General features: G+C 35.0%; 1 protein-coding gene across 1 annotated transcript in view; it reads left to right on the top strand.

Annotated features, from left to right (window-relative positions):
- Positions 1 to 235: 235 nt before the first annotated feature.
- LOC124414781 (irregular chiasm C-roughest protein-like) overlaps positions 236 to 23,061 on the top strand; it is an 86,846-nt gene continuing 64,020 nt past the window's right edge. Inside the window, exon 1 of the mRNA XM_046895854.1 lies at positions 236 to 764. Coding sequence (XP_046751810.1) covers positions 664 to 764 — 101 coding nt within the window. The 5' untranslated portion in view covers positions 236 to 663. The remainder of the gene's footprint in view (positions 765 to 23,061) is intronic.

The raw sequence follows: 23,061 nt of genomic DNA, 5'->3' as shown, positions 1-23,061 counted from the left end.
AAAAAAAAAACAACGACTAAACAGATAAACAGAAGGGATTACCTACGCAACCAGAGTGTTTCGATCCGTCCGTCCGTCCATCGTCGACGAGAAAAAGTGTCGACGATATAGTGAAAAACGAAATAGAAACAAAGCGAAACCCCCTGCGGGAGGATTATTGTGAGTTTGTTTTGTTTTCTTTTTTTTTTTCTTCTCCCCCCCCCCCCCCCCCCCCCCCCCCTCCTTTGTGAGTGACGGTGTTTTGCGCGTGTGAACGTTCGAATTCGAACGCGCGTGTTTGAATTCGAGCTGAGTGAAGTTGGCCGAGGAGTGTTTCGATGATCGGAAAACAACGGTTGCAGTGAGTAAAAAAAAAAAAAAACAAACAAACACGCCTTTACGAACAAACTCACAGATTGATGCGACAGAAATTTAATACGAAGTAAAAGATTTTAAAAAGAAAAAGTGAAACTCGCACAAAAGATGCGAAACAACGATTATTCTCATTTCACGGTAAACAATGACGAAAAAAATATCGCAACGATTTCGGTAGTGATTCTGTGAGTGTTCCGAGCTTTAAAACCACGCGACTACAAGTTTTGTTTTGGTGGTGATTTCGTGATATTCGAAAGTGGGTTCGTTCTTTTTATCATACCCGGGTGTCCTTGAATCATCGAAGTGAATATGTCGCTAATCGCAGCACGACCCGTTCAAGTTATTGAGAATCGTAGAAAGAGGACGACAACGACAGATACGGCGTTTCATCTTGCATGCAGAAACCAGTGGTAAGTGCATTAGCGAATTTACTTTACTTTATTCATCGTACGTACAATGTGAAGTTCGTCGACTTTTCATTCCACCTTCGATTATCAACGATTGTGTTTAAAATTTTGTTTAACATCGATCTCTAGGGAATTTTTTTTTTAATTTTATTTTTGCCGTTATCGTCACTATTTATTCTTATTCGACAATGTGAAGTTCGTCGACTTTTCATTCCCCAACTTCGATTATTATGTACGATTGTTTACATTTTTTTTAATTTTGTCGATCCTTAGGGATTTTTTTTTTTTTTTTTTTTTTTTCTTTCATATTGCCGTTATTGTCACTAGAGGTCTTGCGAAAATGTCCAAAATTTTTATTTCATCCTTCTGGCATTGCCTTGCAGTGTGTGATTTGTTATAAAGAAGAATTTTCATCGTATTCTTATCTAGCGCAACATCCCTGAATATAATTTAGACACTTTTTCAGAATAAAGTGTTTATGAAATTTGTAAGGTTAATCTAACGACGCAACTAATTAACTACCCTTTAAATCATTGTAAACTTCCAAAGTAAGGATTTCTCTTCTTACAAGTTACCAACTTCAATTTCGTTGTTGAGAATTTTTTTCTTGGCAAAAAAGTCCCTAGAAATTTTTTTCCCTCGTGTTCCGAAAATTTCATACCCAATAAATTTTCTTTTTGTTACCGAATCATTTACGACGGCTGCCCTGAAACAAGCTTAAAATTCTTTCGAATTGGATTCTATTCTAGCATTTTATTTCTTCGAACATAGTTTCAAGTTCGAAGTTTATTAATTAATACTCGAGTCTCTACTGATGTCGCCAGGATTTCTTTCTCCTTTCATCTTCGTAACCTTTATTTATTCACTAATGGTACATTGTTTCCATATCGCTTGTTACTCGTCGACTTTGTTACATATAATATTAGGGCCTGTACAGTTGCCAATTACGTACGAGGCTGAAGTTAGTTACGTTAACGTGACGAAACGTTTGGGGGAGAAAAATTACTATTTTGCAAGTTTGTAGTGACTTTGAAGTGATCAAGTTTTCAAAATATGAATACATTTTTCATCTTATCATGCGATTTAATGAAATTCGGACGTTCCTGATACTGTGAAATAACGATTTTCTAAAACGTTAATCATTACAATAATGTTACTAACTTCAGCCTCGTCAAGTATGTTGTATCTTTGAATAGAAAATTGGAAAAAGTCTCGAATCTTATAATTCTTTCTAGACTAATTACAATGATAAGAAACTGACGAAAATCAGTTTTAGGATAAAATTAATGGATCTAAGAAATATGCGCTAAACACAAAAGATAAGATTAATATTTTTCAATGTTCAGATGTTACGAATCAGGGCTCTAATCATCATTTTATTTCGTTAACTTGCGAAATAGATTTACGAAGAAAATATTTTTCCAAAATAGAATTTTTCCAACACGTGTTGTTACACGCGGGAACAATTAATGAACATTATACGGTAAACAAGACGACTAAATCGTATAACTATTCGTAAACGATGATGATAATGTAGGTCAGGTCAGGTTGGCCGAGGGGTCGATACCGCGAGTTTGTTATATACGGAACGTAAATTCCACCCCCAACATCAGCCATATATGCGTCGCGTAAACTATGTCAATGGTACGCTGCTGCTGTTGCATTTTTTTTTTATAAAAATTATTTATGAATGTATATATGTATATGTATATATATATATGTATAATATACATAAACTAGAAAGACACAAAGAAAACATCGTGAGACGGAGATGAAATGATGCAGGTGATTTAATTACAATTAAACCCAACGACGACGGCGAGTCGAGGAATCAAGTATAGCTGCTGGTATTAACTTGACGAACCGGAATGCAATTCGTTTCTCAATTGTCGAGAGTTTCTCCTCTTCTCCCTTAGACGAGAGAAAAATCTCTCTCTCTCTCTCTTATTATATATATATATATTACTGAAAACTTTTCGTTTTTACAATAAGGATAAAGAAAAATATTTCCCGCTCTCTCTATACGATTTTCGTACAATTTTTTTTTTTTTTTTTTTTTTTTTTTAACGGAAGGATTAATAACGACGTGCGGGTATGTGTGTAAAATATACTTTATAGGGGAAAGAAAAATATACCGGTGAAGAAAGATATTTTCGTGTGTTTTGTATGAATTTGCTGCTGATACGGGGAAACAAGAAGAAGAACAAGAATTTTGTAAAGGCATAAAGAGAAGAAAAATGAATTTAAATTCTATTTAGCGATGAAAAATATATAGTCCTTTCGATTTTGTTTCACTGACTAGGATTATAATGTGTGTTTTTGAAAAGTCTTATAGAATTTACCCTCATTTGCAGATAAAGAGAGAATAATAAATCTAATTCGTCAGATTCGTTCATTATGTACATATATATATATATATATATATATATATATATATATATACATACATGTATGAGATCAATCGAATGAATTCTGGGATAATATGGAAACATTTTTAAATGTCAATGCATTAATCGCGATTTAGCGATCACGAATATTACTGTTTCATTCGCGAATGAGAGATAATAAAGATATTAAAAAAAAAAAAGTGTCTCTATTTGAAATTTTCACATTTAAGCGGTGTTGAATAAACAATATTCACGATCACAAAGTGGAATCAATCGATCGATCGATCGATCGATCGGTGTAAATCGTTCGACTAATATTGCGAGCAACGATACCGATCGTACATGTTAAATAATTTAATACATAAAATGTGTGCCTAATGGCGAATGCCTTAAATATATAATAACGATGATGTATTATTATTATTACCGCCATTGGTCGGCTTCGCATCACGACAATGCGTCGTGTAATAACGCGGAATGAAACAGAAAAGGGATATTATTATAAACAAAGAAAAACAAACCGGACGAATCGTTTTTTGTCGTTATTTCTTCGTTTGCTTTGTTTTTTTTCGCTTTGGGAGTTCATTGAAACGCAAGTATGAGATTATCTTTTTCAAATTAACGCGCTTAATTATTTCTTTCAAATGTACATGTAAATTACATTCTTAAATCTGTTAATTGTCGTAACGGGAATTCAGTTGTTATAATATAATATTACAATTCTGGTGAAAAAAAAAAGCAAAATACAAAAAACAAAACGAATATCCGAATAGAAAAAAAAAATTATATCTGGTACGGAGAAGAAAATTAGCTTAAATTCCTCTTCGTATTTAAATGAAAAAAAAAAAAAAACTAATAATAATAATAATAATTCTTTCGTTTCCTTTACCGAGAAGGTGTAGAAAAACTCGAAACAACGTACCAATATACGTGGTGGTTACGCAATTGGCTGTAAAATACCTTGAAAATAATTGGTTTTGTTTCTAGTTCGAATTCTATAGTTTCAAAAAAAAACTTTTCTCTTTTCTCTTAACGTCGGGTTAGGCAAGAAGAAACAAAAAAAAAAAAAAAAAAAAATGTACCGTTTCAAATTAAATTTCACTCGATTGGCAACTTCTTGTACAATTTTCTTTGTTCGCGGCAGCCTATAGATCCTTGAAACAGAGCGACGACGTTCGTCACGTTCGAAACGGTGTGGTGATCCTGCGCATTGATCGATGAATCTTCTCCTCTTGCACACCTTATACATATACATATATAATACAACAGGTGTAATATACGTATATATATATATATATATATATATACATATATGCATGTATACATGTACATAATATAGGATTAGATACGTATCAAAGTTTTTCCCGTCGTCTTCTTTTCCTCTACTTTTGTTATTCGCCCCCCCCCCCCCCCCCCCCCCCACGCCCAATCTTCTCCTCCTTCCAGCCGTTTTTCATTCTGAAATATCTCGTCGTCCTCAGTCAGGCGGCAGTGACGCGTGTCGGGTTGCATACCTCGCGTAGCAGGCGTAAATGGTCCGTGACGTTGGTATACGTGTACTATCGGCGTGCAGGATGCGTAAGTTTATATATATATATATATATATATATATGGGTTCGATAGTGATAGATTTGGCGTGGAATGCCCCATATATATTATATTAGGGTGGTCCTTAAAAAGGTAATTTTTGCATTTTGACTGTCTCACTTTAAATCACCTTAAATCGGCACCAAATAATTTGGAAATAATTCCAGAATTTTTCTCAGATTTTTATCTCAACTCTAACCCCCTTTAGTAGCCAGAGGGTTGATTTTCCCATCCTAACACTTTTCAAGTGTACAGTAAATCTAACCAACGGATTTAGGTGAAATTTGATATAGGAGGGTTTCTTGGGTCGCTGATTACGAATCTGGACTCGAAATTTCGAAATTCAAAATAACGGGTTCGGTAGGGTGGACTTCGTTTCACCGTATTCGATCCGCCATTTTGAATTTTCAAATTTTGAGATCAGGGTCGTAATCAGCTACACGAAAAATCCTCTTACATCAAGTTTCTTAATAGTAAGATCTGAAAAAATTCGGGAATTATTTTCGATATATGTGAAACCGATTCGGGGGGTAACATGGTTGAAATTCAAAAATTACTTTTTTAAGGACTACCCTAATGTATATGTACATTAAATATATGTGGCAGTCCAGCTCACTTGGACCTACGTACACTCCTCGATCTCGCGGATTTGGCCCGTAATTTTTTATACGATTGTTCTCACTTTGAAAAGCAATGATTTTTGATTTTTTTCTTTTTTTTTTTCATTTTTTTTCGACATGCTTCGAATTTTCTACAATTTTTCAAATCCATCTTACTGATCGACACAGCTTGATAAATCGGAAAAAAAATTTGATCAATCAGGTCAGGTATCAAAATTTTTGCCGAAACATTTTCATATTTCACACAATATTGTTTTGGAGATCTTACGAAGGATATTTTTTTCCTCTTTGTTTTTGCTGATAAAACGAAAGAAAAAAATTTTTGCAAATCGTAAAATGTGTCCGAAAAATTTCAAAAACTTACAACATTCCGGTATGACGTGTGAAAATTCGGCTCGCGTTTTTGTTACCGAGTAGAATGTTGTGAAAAAAAAAAAAAACTGAAATGATTCATTAACTTATACTAACCTTATTAAACAAGGTAATTAAAGAAAAGCAGAGAAATACGATATTATATTATATTTAAATATATATATATATATATTTACACACCTATATATATATGCTGCGTCGCGGCGTCGGCGTCGCCGTCGTCGATACGTGTCGTCGAACCTTTCGCCTGCAGGATATGATCCGACGGTCGTTGGTTCGTCGCTCGATATAACCGGCCGGACTACATTTTTTAAGGTTTTTTTTACTTTTTCTTTTTTTTTTTTTTTTTTCCTTCAAATCTTTTATTTTTCTTCTTTTTATAACGCGTAACCGTCTTTCGTTGATTATTCATTGCAACCGAGCCTTTTATATTATGTAGGTATATACATGTAATATGTATATATAATATATATACACGTATGTACGGGGCATTCCATGCCAACTCAACTTGGGTCTGATCAATTCGCCTCGCAAGATTTGACGCGCAATATGTTTTTTTTTTTTTTTTTTTTTTTTCCACATGATCATCCCGAGTCTCGAACGTAGTCAGTTTTTTTCTTTTTTAAATTTACTTATCTATTCATTTAGTTATTCAATGTACGAAATTTATCGAATGAGAAACTTTTGGCGAAGAAAATATTATCACAGTTTAGGGTCAGTCTGACCCCAGTGTGGCAACAGTATGATTATTACAGAGAGTGATGTGGAGCTTAAGGGTTCAAGTTTCAATCATGCTTTTATTGTGAATTGACATGTACATGTACTTTTGGAAGTCGTACGTGATTCATGAATTATCGGAACAGATTTTTAATGGATTTGGCGAAAGGTTTTTGCACCTGAAGAAGTGCTTTGCGGTAGGGGGGGATTGACTTGAATTAATAATTATTTAGCTAATAATTTTAAAACACTTATTGATGTTACTGTACTTGAGGATTTAGATCTTGACAATCTGATTTAGAGGATATATTTTTTTAATTATATCATTTATCAAAGCTTATAGTTTACAGCTTCTTAGTTAGAAAAATCATTTTCCAACAAAGAGCACTGCTGATCGAGAAAACTATTCCAACTAGTTTTAAGTGGCGAATCGCGTATCTTTAGGTCTGCTCCGATGAGAAGTAGCTTGGAAGGCCTCGAAGGCCAGTAAATATCGATTCCCGTGCTGTTTCCCGGTGGTGTTGGGGGTTACTGTGAAAATGATGACATCAGTGATTCTTAGAGCGTCGGTTCACCCAATTACTATTATAATCTATATACAATGTAACACTGCAGAAGGAACTTGACGATTACCCAGTTTTAGCAAAGTTACTCCACATTCGCAATTGAACGATGGTAAGCCATCGATTCCGGCGACGATGCGTTCTCATTCAATCTTGGAAGTTTACCGTAAAATCCACGTCCTTTAAACAAATAAGTCAACTCGTCCATGTGCGTTGACGGTGGAAACGTGTTGTGAGAATTGTATGAGAATCACCCATGGATATACTGATTATATATGTATAGACGTAGGCTCCAAGTTAACGGTTATGAAAAACCGATGTTAGTAGTTCGGAGTTTATATTTTGGGAAAACGGTGAATTTTTTTTTTTCTTTGTTTTTGGTCTACGGTAACGGTTGGCAGAATATTTGAATTATAATACAAATTGATCCGTCGTGTTTTCATTCGTTAAGGATAATCACACGGTATGAGGAGAGAATAAAATCCAAACAAAAACCAACAGACGTAAGCATCGGGAAATAGTATATTGTGCAACTAGTGGAGAAATGTGACGATTCTGGGTGAGTGCGAATATTAAACGAACTCAGAATCGCCGTTAATTTTGTCCACGAGTTGCAGACGATATTTTTTACTGTAAAAATGTATAAAATAAGCAATTTCGACCGCCTCGATAATAGCAAACCGTTTCTACACTAGTGTGCAAAAAATTGTTTTTATCCTTAATATCAATATTAAAATCTGAAATTTTTATGGTATTTCTTTTTCGTCATCTTGAACATTATTTTCAGTATGCCATTGAAAAAAAAAAAAAAATAGTCAATTTTTTTTATACAGTCTAACATATATACATATATATATATATATGCACATTTTACAATAACGATTCCGTTTCGGGTTATGTCAGGTCAGGTCAAGTCAATCGGCCCTGAATTTATCCCTCGAATCTCTTTGTATTTTTTTATTCTTTTTTTATTCCTAAGGCATGTTACTTTATGTATACCTACTACACAACAATTGACGTGTCGTGAGGTAAAAATGCATGGATTATACTCGTGTGGAACTTATTTTACATGTATATAACACGACGAGCAGGGGGTATAAACTGTCGCGCGGCGTCGAGGGACCCAAACGAAACTCGTGTACATACTTGTATACGGTATAATGTATGTATGTATGTATATATGTATGTATATAGTTGTTTAGATAAATAATGTGTCTATCGGGGCGCCGGGCCGGTGAATTTGATTTGATTCACCGAGCGAATGGCTGAGCAACGTTCGCGGCATCTATATACGAGGCCAAGAAACCGACCGAGTAGAAGGAGGGAGAAAGAGAAGAGGAGAGGCAAGGAGTGGAGTGTGTGAGAAAGAGAGAGAGAGAGAGAGAGAGGAAGGAAGGAGAGTGCCTCTACGTCGGAACAAAAGAGGGACGCGACGGACCCGACGTCGACGTCGGCGTCGGCGTCGGCGTCGCGGCGGCGCTGCGCTTCGCTTTGCTGCTTTGCTCTGCTCTGCTCTGCTCTGCTGCTGCTGCTGCTTGCTTGCTCGCTTGCTCGCTCGCTTCGTCCGGGGGTTCGCGCCCCCTATCGATTCCCGGAAAGTAAATAAAATTTCACCCCACGTTTCTGTTACCTCGCGAAACAACCTTCCTTCACTGAGCAAGCGAGCTTCACCGCGAGTGAGTGAACTTACGCTGAGAGATAGATAGATAGATAGATAGATGGATGGATAGATAGAGGAATTTTATCTTCTTTTTTTTCCCATAGTAATTAACTACGACAATATTGTAGTAACGTGGAAAGTTTGTGCAGTAACTGGGAAGTTGTTATAGTAGCTAGTAAGTTATTTTTATTTTAGTAACACGGAAAGTTATTGCAGTAAATGGAAAGTTATTGTAAGTTTTAGTAACTGGAAAATCAGTGTAATTTTTGAGACTGGGACGTTATCGCAGTAATTGCAAAGTTATTGTAAATTTTAGTAACGTGGGAAATTATTGCAGTAAGTGGAAAATCAATGTAATTGTAGTAACATGGAAAGTTATTGCAGTAAGTGAAAAGTTATTGGCATTGTAATAACATGGGAAGTTATTGCAGTAAGTGGAGTGTTAGTGTAATTGTAGTAACAAGGGGAATTATTGCAGTAATTGGAAAGTCATTGAAATTTTATTAATGTGGAAAGTTATTGCAGTGATTGGAAAGTCATTGAAATTTTAGTAACATGGGAATTTATTGCAGTAAGTGGAAAGTTAGTGGAGTTGTAGTAATATGTGAAGTTATTGTATTAATTGGGTAGTTATTGGAATTTTAGTAACTGGAAAATCAGTTTAATTGTACTAATTGGGAAAACATTGGCAGTCTTAGTAACATGAAAAGTTATTGCAGTAAGTGGAAAATTATTCGAATTTTGGTAACGTGAAAGGTTACTGCAGTAACTGGAAAAAGTTATTGCAGTAAGTTGAAAGTTATTGGAATTGTAGTAACTGGGAAATCATTGCAATTGTAGTAACGCGGAAAGTTATTGTAGTAAGTGGAAAGTGTTTTATTATTCTATGAATCACGCTGAATTTTTTTTTTCTTCTTTACTTCACGTATAGTATATACATGTTAGGTACGTCTTACCTAGTCGGTCTCTAAAATTTTAATATCGCTAAAAGCGGTCGTTGGTTGTATATGATGTATAGACCATTCCATGACAACGATCACGATCACCTTGCAGCTCTGTGTGATCCACATTTTTATTTCATATGTTTCGTTTTTCTCCAACTCTAAAAGACGATTGCAATTCTTCAGATTGCTTTTCCAAATCTTCTATTTTAATCAATAATTTTCTAATTTTCAATACCATTTAACATAATAATAGTACGTAAAAATAATGTATCGTATAACGGGGAAGATTTTATGTGACATATCGCGACACGAGATTCGAGTCGAATAATAATTATTCATTGTTTGTTTGAAACATGGAAGAATGAAAGATTAATAAATAAAAAATCAATAAGTAAAATAAAACAAATTGAAATCGAAACTAGTAAAATAACATTTTTCTATCAGGTTTGTTATTATACACAGTATTCGTGTAACTAATTTCTGACTTCTGAGGCTTCTTCTTCATCTTCTTCATCTTCTTCTTCTTCTTCTTTTACTCTGCTTTTTCATTTTCGTCTTTTTCGACATATGTACCTTACATAAAACGTACTATATATATATATATATATATATATATATACAAGGGGTAAATGCGACGTGCCGCATTATTATACTATAGTTAGAGATAATTTCTCGCAATAACTCAAAGTCAGCAACCCCCGTCGTCGTCTAAGGAAGGAAGGAGGCTGTCGTACTTTCAAACTAATTGCGAAACGTCGATCGAGCGCGTCTCTCGAGCTATAAGGGTTACGAAAATTCTGTGAAACGAGGAGGTGAGAGATGAAAGTTTAAGGTCACGGAAAAAGGAAGAAGGTTTATATATATATATATATATGTGTGTATAGATATGTTATATAATACGCGGTATGATGCAGTCTATATTAACCTTATAACTTTATCCCTGATACACGAAACGAGAGCAGATGAAACTTTACTCGGCCAATTTCTTCTTCTTATTTCCTCACTCGTTGTAGTTATTTATTTATTTATTTTGTTTTGTTTTCTACCAATTCAATGATTTACGCTCCCTTCTTAGCCTGCACTTTTCCTCTTTCTCTTTTTGCTCATTTTTATTTATACATAGACGTAAAAATTATTGACTACGAATATCGAATTCAATCGTATAGGGGTCATTCATTAATTACTTAAGGACGATTATAGCCTTTTTCAACCCCCCCCCCCCCTCCCCCCGTGTAAGAACACATAAGATTTCTTGGACTCGCCCTCCCACTTCTTACGTAAGATTTTACTTACAGTTCTTCTTTATATAGTTAAACGTCGTTAGAAGAGGATCAGTTGTACTAATAGTCATAATTTGACATAGATTAAAGATTTTTTATTTCATAAAAGATAATTATTTTTGATAGTTTTCATTTATAAGCTTCAAAATTTTGTAAATATGAACACATTTGCGATTTTAAAAACTAGTTATGAAATAAATTTTTTTTTTTTCAAATGAAAACTAGATCTTACAGTATTTTTTTAAAACGTCTGAATAGAAATTTTTTTCTCTAGTTCTTGAAACTGACCTTTTTTATTTTCTGTGCAATTTTTATTTCCCGAAACGTTGCTGTGCTAAAACATTTTTTCGCAATGAAAAATGTCTTATCGTGCGCCTTTCGATTTGTAAAATATTACGTAGGAATAACTTTTACCCCCCCCCCCCCCCCCCCCCCCCCCCTCCCCCAAATACCATTTAAGTACTTGATATTTTCAAGAAATGTAAAATATTTGTTGGATAAAAATTCTATCAAGTAGAAAAAAAAAAAAAGAAGAGAGGGAGAAAACAGAACAGAGGGAAGAAATTTAACGAACAATGTTTCGGAGGAAGATAAAAAGGGCGCGTGGCTCTTTGATAAAGGGATTCCTTTTTCTTTTTTTCCTTTTTTCCTTTTTTCTTCTTCCTTTTACGCCTTTCTAGATTAATCGTGGTTCTCGAATATATATGTATACGTTACACGTATACATATATACATATATATCTATGTACCTGTGAAGGTTAACCTATTCGGTGTAGCCGACGCGAGGAATTAGAGGCATTAAAACAACCCAGAAGGTGAAATTTGGTCAGTCCTTCCTTCCACCTTCCATCTTCAACCTTCTTTTCTTCCTCGGATGCTGCATGCTGCATGCGCCACACAACCCGCGAAACTTGATTTATTTTCATCGTTTTTTTTACCCTTAGTTCTACTCTTTTCTTGCTTGTACCTTCATACATACCTTATGGATCGCTGGTTTAGGGTCTTAGCCGGCATTGGTAATGTAAGTTGTTGTTTTTCAGGGATCAAAAATAAATTATACGGGTATAAAATATTTATATATATATATATATATGTTAGGGTGGCGCAAAAAAATCGATTATTTTTTCTTTTTAGCCTCGTGTGGCAAAATGTTAGTTTTTGATGTTTTAAGAGCCCTCTCCAAAGGACAGTTCAAAAAAAAAAAATTTAAGAGGTCGCTTCACATTTTTTAAAACGTCAGAAATCGTCAAAAATCTATTTTTTTTTTCTCTCGTTACGGTATAATTTTATAGACAAAAACAAAAATAAGTTTCCGAAAGTTTCAGTTCAAAATTTGAATTTTGAATGGTCGCTCATAATTTTTTTTCAATTTTTTGGTGCCGTTCTTTAGATCTTTTCGAGCGACCTTCTAATATTCATATTAAAATTTCATAAATTTTTTTTCTTTAATTTAGTAAGAAAGAATCGATAACAATACACCACGACATAAATTAAAAATAAAACAAAATACTGAAAATGTAATTTTTTTAATTTAATTTTTTGAACATTTTTGACATTTTAAAAAATTTGGAGCGACCTCTTAAATTCATCAGTATTTTCCTAATCGAATTGCGAATCAAAAGGATATCGAACGATAATTAAAATACTGTTTGAAATAACGAGTTTCTTTTTTTTTTTTATATCGTTGAAATTTACATATACATGATACATATGATGAGGTAGAAATCAGTGGAAATCATTTTTAAATCAATGTTAACGAATTTCGCATCGTTCTCATCATTCGATTTCTTTTCAATTGAAATTAGGGTTTAGATCGTGTAGTATTTCTACACTTACCGACTAACCGAGCAAACTCGAACCTTTTTTCTTCCTCTATTAAATAAACAAACGAACGGAAAGGCTTGTGATTTCAACGGTGCGTCGCATCGCTCTTTCGTAAGGGAATTCAGGAAAGTTATTCATATCCCTTTCCGTTCCTTTGTTTTATTTAATATAGAAAGGAAAAAGGGTGAGTTTGCTCAGTCGGTAAAGGTAGAAGTACTACATGACCCCAAGTCTGCAGCTCGGGATGTTATTCTGTTTTCAAAAATTTTGAATGCCATTTTTTTCTCTCTCTCTCTCTCTCTCTCTCTCTCTCTCTTTCTTATCGTTACCAAAATCCTTTGATTTTAGATTAAGTAAAAAAAATGTCGACACGCAATTTTTACGATTTTAATAAAATGTACAAAAAAAAAAAAATAAATAAATAAATAAAAATAAAAAAAACAGATCACGCAACACTTTCAAAAGTTTCAACGTCGGACGTAAAGTTTTCACACGCTTTGTCATTATTAATAACCGCGGCTGAATTTACGAAAATCCTAAGGGTGCGAGTAACGTTCCTAATTTCAACCTCATTCTGAAAATAGAAGAGAAAAAAAGGAAAAAAAAAAACAAAACAAGCAAAACAGCAGCTAAAAAATTGATCATTTTTCAAGGGATGATATCTGCACCGCATCCTTCTCTCTCTCTCTCTCTCTCTCTCTCTCTCCACTTTTTAAAAGCGGAATCAGGGGTGGCAAAATAGGGGAACTCTTTTTTTTTTTTTGCTCTGTTCTTTTGAAAATATATATTTTTTTTTTCTCTCTTCCCATTCTACCGTACAGAATGAGCAGTGATTTATCAAGATTCGCGTTTCTCTTTTCTCTCTTTCTCTTTCGTCCTACACATACACGTTCACTTGAATTCACGCCATACCCCCTCTACTTTTTACCGTTGACCCCTAGCACTCGATTTTCCACCCCTGCTCATCGTTTTTTTCGCTTCCTAATTTTCGCCTGCTTAGTTTTCTTTTCTCTCTCTCTCTCTCTCTCTCTCTCTCTCTCCGTCCCTTTTTTTCATCAACCAGTAGGCTCTCTCTCTCTCTCTCTCTCTCTCTCTCTCTCTCTCTTTCTATATGTATATATCTCTCTTTTTTTGTATTCCCGTCGGATTCGCGCCGGGTTCGTCGGGCGTTCGCGGTTGCGGCTGGAGGGTCGTTACGTTGCGTTGCGTTACGTTACGTTACGTTGCGTTTCGTTGCGTTGCGTTACGTTGCGTTACGTTGCGTTACGTTGCGTTACGTTGCGTTACGTTGCGTGTGCCGCCGCCGCCGCCGCCGCCGCGGAACTGCGCAAAGGGTGGGTGCGAAACGAGGGATTTTGTGAAATGGAACGGGGATGCAGCAAGTCCTCCCGCAATATTATATTTCGTTTCATTTCATTTCTTCCGTTGGCTCCTCGTTCATGGTGAAACTGCTGTGCGAAGAAGAGAGACCGACGGAGGGTAGTAAAAAGCGCGACGGCGAGAGGAGCGAAGAGAGGAGAGGAGAGGAGAGGAGAGGAGAGGAGAGGAGACGAGAGAAGAAGTGAACAGGAATGATGCGGTGCATGGAAAATAGTGATAAAAAAAAAATATGTTATTCATTCGCTTCAAAACTACTTCACAAAAACGTTGAACGATTTTTGTTGTTGTTGTTGTTCATGTTGTTGTTGTTTGTATATCGAATAGTCGAACATAGACTATATTTAATATAATATTTATCGCATTGCAATATACATATAGGTGTATAAATATTACGTAACGTGACGTACAAACTCCCGATAGTTTATTATATATATATATATATATATATATATGCAATACGAATCGATACAAAAATAAAAAAACAATTTCGGGGTTAAATTTATGGCTTCGAGAACACGGAAATACAGCCGCCCAGCCTGCATACATACATACATACATACATATATAACACATACATACATACATACATACTTCAATTCCGTTTTCACGACTCTGCGAATTGCCAACACTGTTATATTATGAATACACACACACTCACGCGCACACATATGTATAAAACAAATATTGTAATTTAATGGATATACGAACGGATTGTGCGTAGCTCGAATCCCGAAGTGTGGATATTTACGATGAGGCGTTCAAATTCGTTTTTGGGGGGGGGGGGGAAACAAACGGTGGAGTCAAAATATCGATCTTCATTTGGCGAAAATTTCGGAATCGACGTTTTTATTACAGTCGCAAAAAAAAAAAAAAAAAAAAAAAAAGACGTGAAATCAAAAATACAAAATAAACGTACAATTTCGTGCGTCTGGAATTATCATTGTTATTACGTGTCTGCTGTGGCGAATTGTAAAATCGCGTTGGATTTTAACTCATTCGGAAATAAATTGGATCCGGGGGGGGGGGGGGGGATCAAACGAAAGATAACAACAACAACGAGATCAAGCATTTCCTGTACAATAGCGAAAATTTTTGCGGTAAAAAAAAAAAATGTGCGCCGGTCTTTTTGCTGTTGTTGTCTCGTTGTTTTTTTTTTTTTTTTTTTTTTTTCTTCTTCTTTTTCAAGCTCGGAATTTCCGACGCGCGATAAAAAGAAAAGAAAAGAAAAGAAAAAATTCAAAAAGGGCAGCAAATGTTAGTCAGCGGAGTTTGTGCACGAATTCACATCGTCGGAATGTTATATTTTATTTACTTGTATACTGTGTACCTACGCACCTAATGTTTCATGTATAATACCTACCTAGGAAATAAAAAAAAATGCCAATTCACACTCGCGGGTATTGGGTTTAAAAATTTGCGCACAATTTCTACGCGTCTAACTAATGGATGTGTTTTTTTTTTTTTTTCTTTTTCTCATTTTGTTTATTTTTATTTATTTTTTTTCCGTTTGTAATTACTTTCTCCCACGATTTTAACGATATAACAAATCTTAACAGTTCACATCGATAATTACAATATCATGGATGCGTACCTTTAAATATATATCCTAGATTTTCTTGGATCATTTTCTTGTTTTGCAACACAACACGAAATATTTTTACGTGTCTATGTATATTCAAATTAGATTAGAATCCATTGATCATCGATATAATGTAAATAGTGTTTATTCTTCTTAACGTTGTTGTTGTTTTTTTTTTATTATTATTATTATTATTATAACTACAGTGCGTAGAATGAATGTTGCACAATTTTTTTGTCCCCAAGTAAGAAACAGAAGAGGAGAAAAAATTTTTTTTTTTAAATTAAACCAAAATATCTACGTGGTCACATTGAAAATTTTCTAATTTTTCCATAACAAAGTTCCTCCGGTTTACACTGTTTAATAAAATTTTACACGTACACGCACGTATAACATTTATTATCAATATCCGTTTATGTACAGGATCGGGTGATTTTTGACGCCGCGTTAAAAAAAAAAAGATGAGAAAAAAAAAACGAGGCAGCCGGGGGGGGGGGGGGGGGGGGGGTCCTCTGAATTTGAGAGAGTTTTTAAACCCTCGATGAGGAGGACGACGACGACGACGACGACGCTTCGGCATCACCGAACCCTCGAAAGTTTTCCTTCTTTTTCCATCGTCCATCGCGTTATATACGGGGGGAGGGGGGAAACCATCGACCCGTTCTGTTTACCAAAACGCGCGAAACGATTTGCATATTGAAAGTGCTAATAATCGGTTGGATTATTCAGTTACCTCTTCACACGCGCGCGCGCGCGCCCGCTAATATATACGAATCAGCCAATTTGCTGCATCCCGCGGTGCATCTGCGGCTAATTTTCCTGTTCATAGACAATCGAGTCTTTGATTTTCTTCCTTATTAACTTGTTTCAATTTTTGTGTTTTTATTTTTGTCTCTTGTACAATTTTAATTATTTTTATTATTATTATTATTATTATTATTATTATTATTATTATACTTGATCAGGGTGTCCAGTATTCATGGAAATTATAGAATCTGGGAATTCTGAGGGAATTTGACGTCGTATCTGGAATATATATATATATATATATATATATATTAATTTTCATCATAGGTTCATAAAGATTTAGCCGATTGGTGAGAAAAAGAAGCATTAAACTTTCAGGTAATGTTCGTGGAAAAAGAAGAAAAAAAAACAACTACAACAACAACAAAAACTTAAATTTGGACCTAGTATTAAGAAAGTTGTGAAGAAAAAACCAAAAAAGAGCGATTTTTTTTGAAAACTTGATATTTTTTAAACAAGTTATAAAAAAAAAAAAAAACTCAAAATTTACCAGAAAGGCTCGTTTGAGAGTTACTAAAAATTGTCAAATAATTAGGGAAATGAAAAATCAAAATTTTTTAAATCGTTCGATCTGGCGTGGAACGCCTCATATATATTTGTACATATTTTTTGCAGAAAAGAGGCAAATAATGATCGAATCTTTAATTTTTTTCTTTGTTCTATTTTCAAGTAAACCGTAATTCAACTATTCTCATTCACTGCAAGTTCATGTGTCACTGTGCGTTCGTGTCCTTTTCATTTATTATATTATACTTGACGGAAGTTGGTACTTGTTAGAGGGGAAATGACGAGTTAATTCCACATCCCACAATTAATTTTACAACTCTCGCCGCCATTCTCTGCGATAATTTTATCAAGCATTTTTTGTCTGTTTTTCATTCTCTTTCTATATTTCTTCAAAACATATTTTGTTCGTCAAATTTTATAACACTCAATCGCATTAACACGATGTTAAATATTGAAACACACTTCGTTGAATGATATATTTTTTTTTCTTCCATCGGTTATCAATCATTCAATAACGTATAAAAAAAATTTCAAAATTTTTGGCAATTAGGAATTAGTTCGTTAATTTTTTTTTTTTTTATTGATCGTTTATACGATTTAAAAATGCATTCAGATTTAAAACGATGAAAAAGGGGGAAGGAATTTGAACTAATTCGAATTCCTTTAGCTAGCTGACTAAACGAACAGTCGGCAAAAATGTATTTCATATCTTGGGAATGCCGGAAAGAAGGTGTTCAATTTCAAGGAATCTCTAGTATATCCTAGAATAAATAGAATTGAACAAGAACGTGGAGAGAAGAAGATCTGCGTTATCGAATGATATTCCATACAATTTATGGTCAAACGATATTACAGTTCACTCTGAGGGTTTTAAACTTGTGCATATACATATACATATAATATATAGGTAGAAAATATTTTATCCATTGTTGAAAATACTATTTACCTCGGGTTAGCTCTCGAACAAGTTTTGGTATTTTTATTTTGGAATTTATTCTCGTATTTTGAGCATAAAAATCGTGACAAAACTTCGTTCGTTGTTAAAAGCTAGTTAGCGAAATATTATTTTATAAATATTAAAAGACAAAATATATATGTGTGTATAAATATTACATGTAAATTCTCAAATAGTCGTCTAATTTCAGAACGAAGTTATATTTAACGTACATAAATTCACTCATGGTACGATCGTGGTAGGCAAAATTGTCATTTTAAGACGAACATTAATTTTCATCAAAGTTCTCCGAGGTCACAAGGAAGGGAGTTAATCTCGAAATTTGTAGAAATAATTATCTTCGCCGTCGTGGCGAAGGTACTCTGGTTAAGATTTTGACATTTCTCTGACAGAGGCGCACAGGCACGGATTCTCAATGCCCGACTGCACACGTACACGAAAAGGTGAATAGCTACCGCACATATACATCGCGAATTCGCAATCCGAGTTCGGGGGGCGAAGCGAAGTTTCTATCTCGAAGCGTCTTGCCGCTCTCTCAATCCCGTCATCTCCTCTCTTCTCTTCGCGTCTCCTTTGCCATCGTAATTAAATGTCTAATTGGCCCGACCTTGAGGCAGTAGGATTCCCCGCGTGCCTTCTGCCAGGCACTCACCATTTCGTTCCTGTCCCCGCGAGTATTCATCCCCTTTCTCTTATCTACCTCATCCTTACGATAAATCCTCGAAAATTCTTACGCGTCCGATTTAACGACGTTATTAAATTTGAATTTTCGTTTGGGTTTAACGTGTTTCGTCGGTTATTCGAGATCAGAAGATCGCTACATTCGGCACGCAGATTCTACGCTCGAAATTGATTAGAAACTTCCTTTGCACGAACATCGAGAGATGTGCCGTTAGCGAGTTATCAAAGCTTCAAATTGGACCAATCCCCGCGCCGCTCCTCCAGCAGACGACCCGAGAGGCGGGGCGCGCGGCCCGCTTCTGCCTAACTTCACGTCGTCGCGCGGTTATTCAACTTAAAATCTCTCTAACTCGGTAACTATTCGTCCTACGATTTCCGCGCTAAGAGATTTTAGTCTCAAATTTTTACAAGGAATCTAGTCGTACTCGTCGTTGAATTATTTATCCCAATAATATTCAAAAACAGCCCGTTAAACTTGACCCAATTCCTTTTTCTCATCACCAAACCCTCTAATCTTTAAATCGTGCGCTGGGTGGCTGTTTCCGTGTTCCGGAAATGAGGGCCGCTTACATCCGGAAATCACGTAACCTATACATATATACCATGCGTGTATGAGAAAAAAATCATTCAGAACATAACGAGTTCATTTAAATACAGGAAATACCATTTTTCTAACAGCAATTTAAACGTCAGGGTAGATCAAATTAGATCAGGTTCGGTTAGGTTTAGCTTGAATTAGGTTAGCTCCGATTAAATTGATACAGGTTAGGTCAAGGGACGATTTGTAATCAACAGAAGGCACGGAGTATCGGCTTACGAATGGTCTTTCCGTCATCCTCTTCTAATCTGACGAAAGTGTGTTCAAGGTGCAGGTTACTTGTAACACAGTCTTGTACTACGGAGGAATTACAAACGAAGTAGGAAAGGTCGGCGAAGGGGGAAAACGCTCGAAAAAAAGAGAGGAGAGAGACGGAGCTAAGGTGTATGTGTGGGGGGGGGGGGGGGGGGGGGCTTAATATGACCCAGCGGTCGCATATTTCTGGTGACAGGCCTCGTTGGGAATATGTCTGGTGGTGGACGGCAATAGGCTAGAGTTACGACCACCACCCCAAAACCGCCGCAAGAAGTCGTCCGTTTCACTTGCCTCATGCTACCACTCAGAGGACGAAAACCTTTGGGAGTCTTCCTCCTTTTCCTCCTTTTCCTCTCCTTTCATTCCTATCTTTCTTCTAACTTACACCCAACGCGAGTCTATCTGTTGTGCCGACGTTGGAAAAGTTGGTGAAAAATTTTTTGATTCGATTTTTACTTAGAAATATTACTCTTCAACTTTTTTCTTCTTTCTGGCAAACATCTTATCATTTATCCAATACATTTTTTATAGATAGGAATTTCGAGGTCGAGGTGATTATATTATTTTTTAATATTTCGTTATGGTATATTCACGTATCACGTGGTGGTGGCGTCAATCAGTTACCAGAAAACCTGGAAATTTCGGGGAATTTTAAAAAGGTGGTAGAAGATTTTTTTTTTTTTTTTTTTTATTCTCCTCCTCTTCCTGGAAGTCGTCAGGGAATTTGAATCGTGGCAAGTATTGGGGGAAAAAATTGATCGAGGTTTTATATATACTATATATATCAAAGAAACGAAGAGAAAAATTTGAATGATGTTATGAAGTATGTATACTAATGAATAGGATGATGTGAAGAATGTGATGAACAAACCGCGCGTTTTCAATCCCATGGATTTCAATTTCAAGTGTATTCAAAAGTTACCAATTCTTAATACATAATATAATTTCTTTTTTACCGTCATTTCAACGATTAACGACAGATGCTACAGAGATTTTCAACGAATTTTATTAATATGAACTTTTAATTTAGTAGATTAATATTCTCGGTTGATATGTACATATAATGTCGTTTTGTTACGAATCGTGATCTTTGGGTTTGAATATAAACCTCAGAAAAGGAATAATAATTTTGAAGTGCTGAAACTGCTGTTTCTTCGCGAATTTACGGAAAAAAAAAAATTTGAAAAATCAAACGAGCATGATATTCTACATAACGTAGAACGCTCGTCATCTTTTTGTATATCAATTTTTTATATTAGAATCTTAGGCTGCTAAATTCAGTCTCCTCAAAATCTTCACTTTGCATCTTTGAAAATGTACGACATTTGGTAAATTCATGATAAATAAAACATACTCCGACTTAGCAGAGCCAACTCCTTGGAAACTCATTCAAAAATTGAGCAGCAATAATATTTTTTTTTTTTTTTTTTTTTTTTTTTTTTTTTTTTTTTTTTTTCTACCTCATGTTTTGTTACAATAACATTACTAACTTCAGTCTCATTTTTTACAGAATCTTTATTTTCATCTAAACAAACTACTTTTTTTTTTAAGGTATCTGCCACGTGGTGCGGGTGGTGGTGGAAAATCGCTAATAATTCCTTTTCTCTGAAACAATCTAATTTACATGTGTTTCACACATAGAAATATTTCTTCCCACGGTGTCGTCGGTGAAATCAAACAATTCACTTATATATATATATATATATATATATATATGTGTATACATATATCGATCATCGTGACTCCGAAGTGACAGCGAGCAAAAGAGAATGAATAGAATAGGAGTTGCGAGAGAGAGAGAGAGAGAGAGAGAGAGAGAGAGAGAGAAGCTTCGCCCCCGCGTGACGTAAACCCAAAAGGAAATTTGAAATTCCAGCTAACCAAATATTGACGTGACTAAAGTGTGTTTTTTTTTTTTACCTTTCCTTTTTTTTCTCCCTCCCCCCCTCCGCGCTCCTTCGTTTCTTTAACTTTTTTTCACCACCATCCCTCTTCTATTCTCTTATACTCGAATCCTGAGACACTATCCACTCTTTTCACTTCTCTTCGCCTCATTTTTGCTTCGTCCCTCTTTCATTGAGGTTATATTATCTTTTTACCTTTTTATTCTTGACTCTCCTTACGGCACCAACATCGCGTCACGCATAAAAAATTTATCCCCCCCCTTTTTTTTTTTTTTTTCACATATATATATATATATATACATATATTTATATACATCATGGCTACTCTACGTACGTACCCCACCCCCCACCCCCGCCCCCTAGAAATCGCATTCTCGAAAACGTCTCGAACGCGTCCCGAGACTACGAATACGTGACATAAATTAAACATGCGGTCTGTCTATCTATATAGTATTACGTATATGTACGAGGTACGTATTGTGTATTATACGTACACGTATCTATATATGTACTTACAATATTATACTTTACATCATCCTTATAATACGTCCGATGTTTCATATCATAATACAACGAAGACACGACGCAGAGAAATTATACGCCGGGACCTATTGTAAAATGTATATACATATGTATTATACATTTACAGCATCTGTCGTACCTTTCACTTGCATCGCATGCATTAAGCGTCGTTCAATGTACCACGAACAAGAAAAAAAAGAAAAAAAAAAAAAAATGTTTAACAATATGCACCTGCATGTAACGTATACCTATAGGTATTTAATGGTTATACATATAGGTATAGCGACAGGTTTCAATAGTTAGTTTCACGATGTTGTTGTTTTTTTTATTTTTTTTTTATTTTTTTTTTATTTTGTGGAATTTTTTGGTGCGTTGTGTTGGTTTTTGTTTGTTTTGATCACATGGTGCGGGCAACTTTATAACGAAAATTTAACACCCACGGATATTTTGTGTGCACGGAATAGAATATATATATATATAGAATTTTTGAGAATTTTTTGAGAATTTTTAAAAATATCCTCTTCACCCTCTCAATATTTAGAAATCAGTAACTATTAGTTGAATGAAAAAATCTGGAAGATATTCGAGGTACTGTTTCAGAGGTGGGACTCCATTGCAGAGTAAATTTTGAAAAAAAAAAAAATCAAAAATAGTTAGGGTCAGACATTCCTTGGGTTCGTATGGAATTCCCCATGTATATATATATATATATTGGATAATTCATAAATGTCTGCGAGTAGGGCGTCGCGTCGGATCTGCATCTCACACCGCCGATCCGAATAAAAGATGGAACAATTTATATCACAGAGCATCTCGCAATTTTTAGAAAAGGAAAAAAAAAAATTTTCTCACGCTTCAGTTAGGTTAGTTTAGGTTAGGTTGGATTTTGTCCAACGCGTTGAGAGAAGACAAACTTTTCACCCCTCACTCGCAAATTTCTGAAAATGTTTTTTTTTTTTTTTTGCGTTTTCTTCAGCCCCTTTGCTCACTTTTCTTTCCTTTATTCGCGTCAAACCGATCATTTTATTCATAATCAAATTGTAAATGAACAGTTTTTGCAGGATGGTATGAATTAGGAGGAAAACAATAGGCGATCAGTTGAATTTATTTGTTGACTATATCTGATATTTTTTCTTTTGGCAAAGTAAATTTTTATTC

The sequence above is a fragment of the Diprion similis genome, chromosome 14 (genome assembly GCF_021155765.1).
Source record: "Diprion similis isolate iyDipSimi1 chromosome 14, iyDipSimi1.1, whole genome shotgun sequence".
Lineage (NCBI taxonomy): Eukaryota > Metazoa > Arthropoda > Insecta > Hymenoptera > Diprionidae > Diprion > Diprion similis.
Note: the sequence above shows the minus strand (reverse complement) of the source record. Positions and strands in the feature narration are given on the sequence as shown.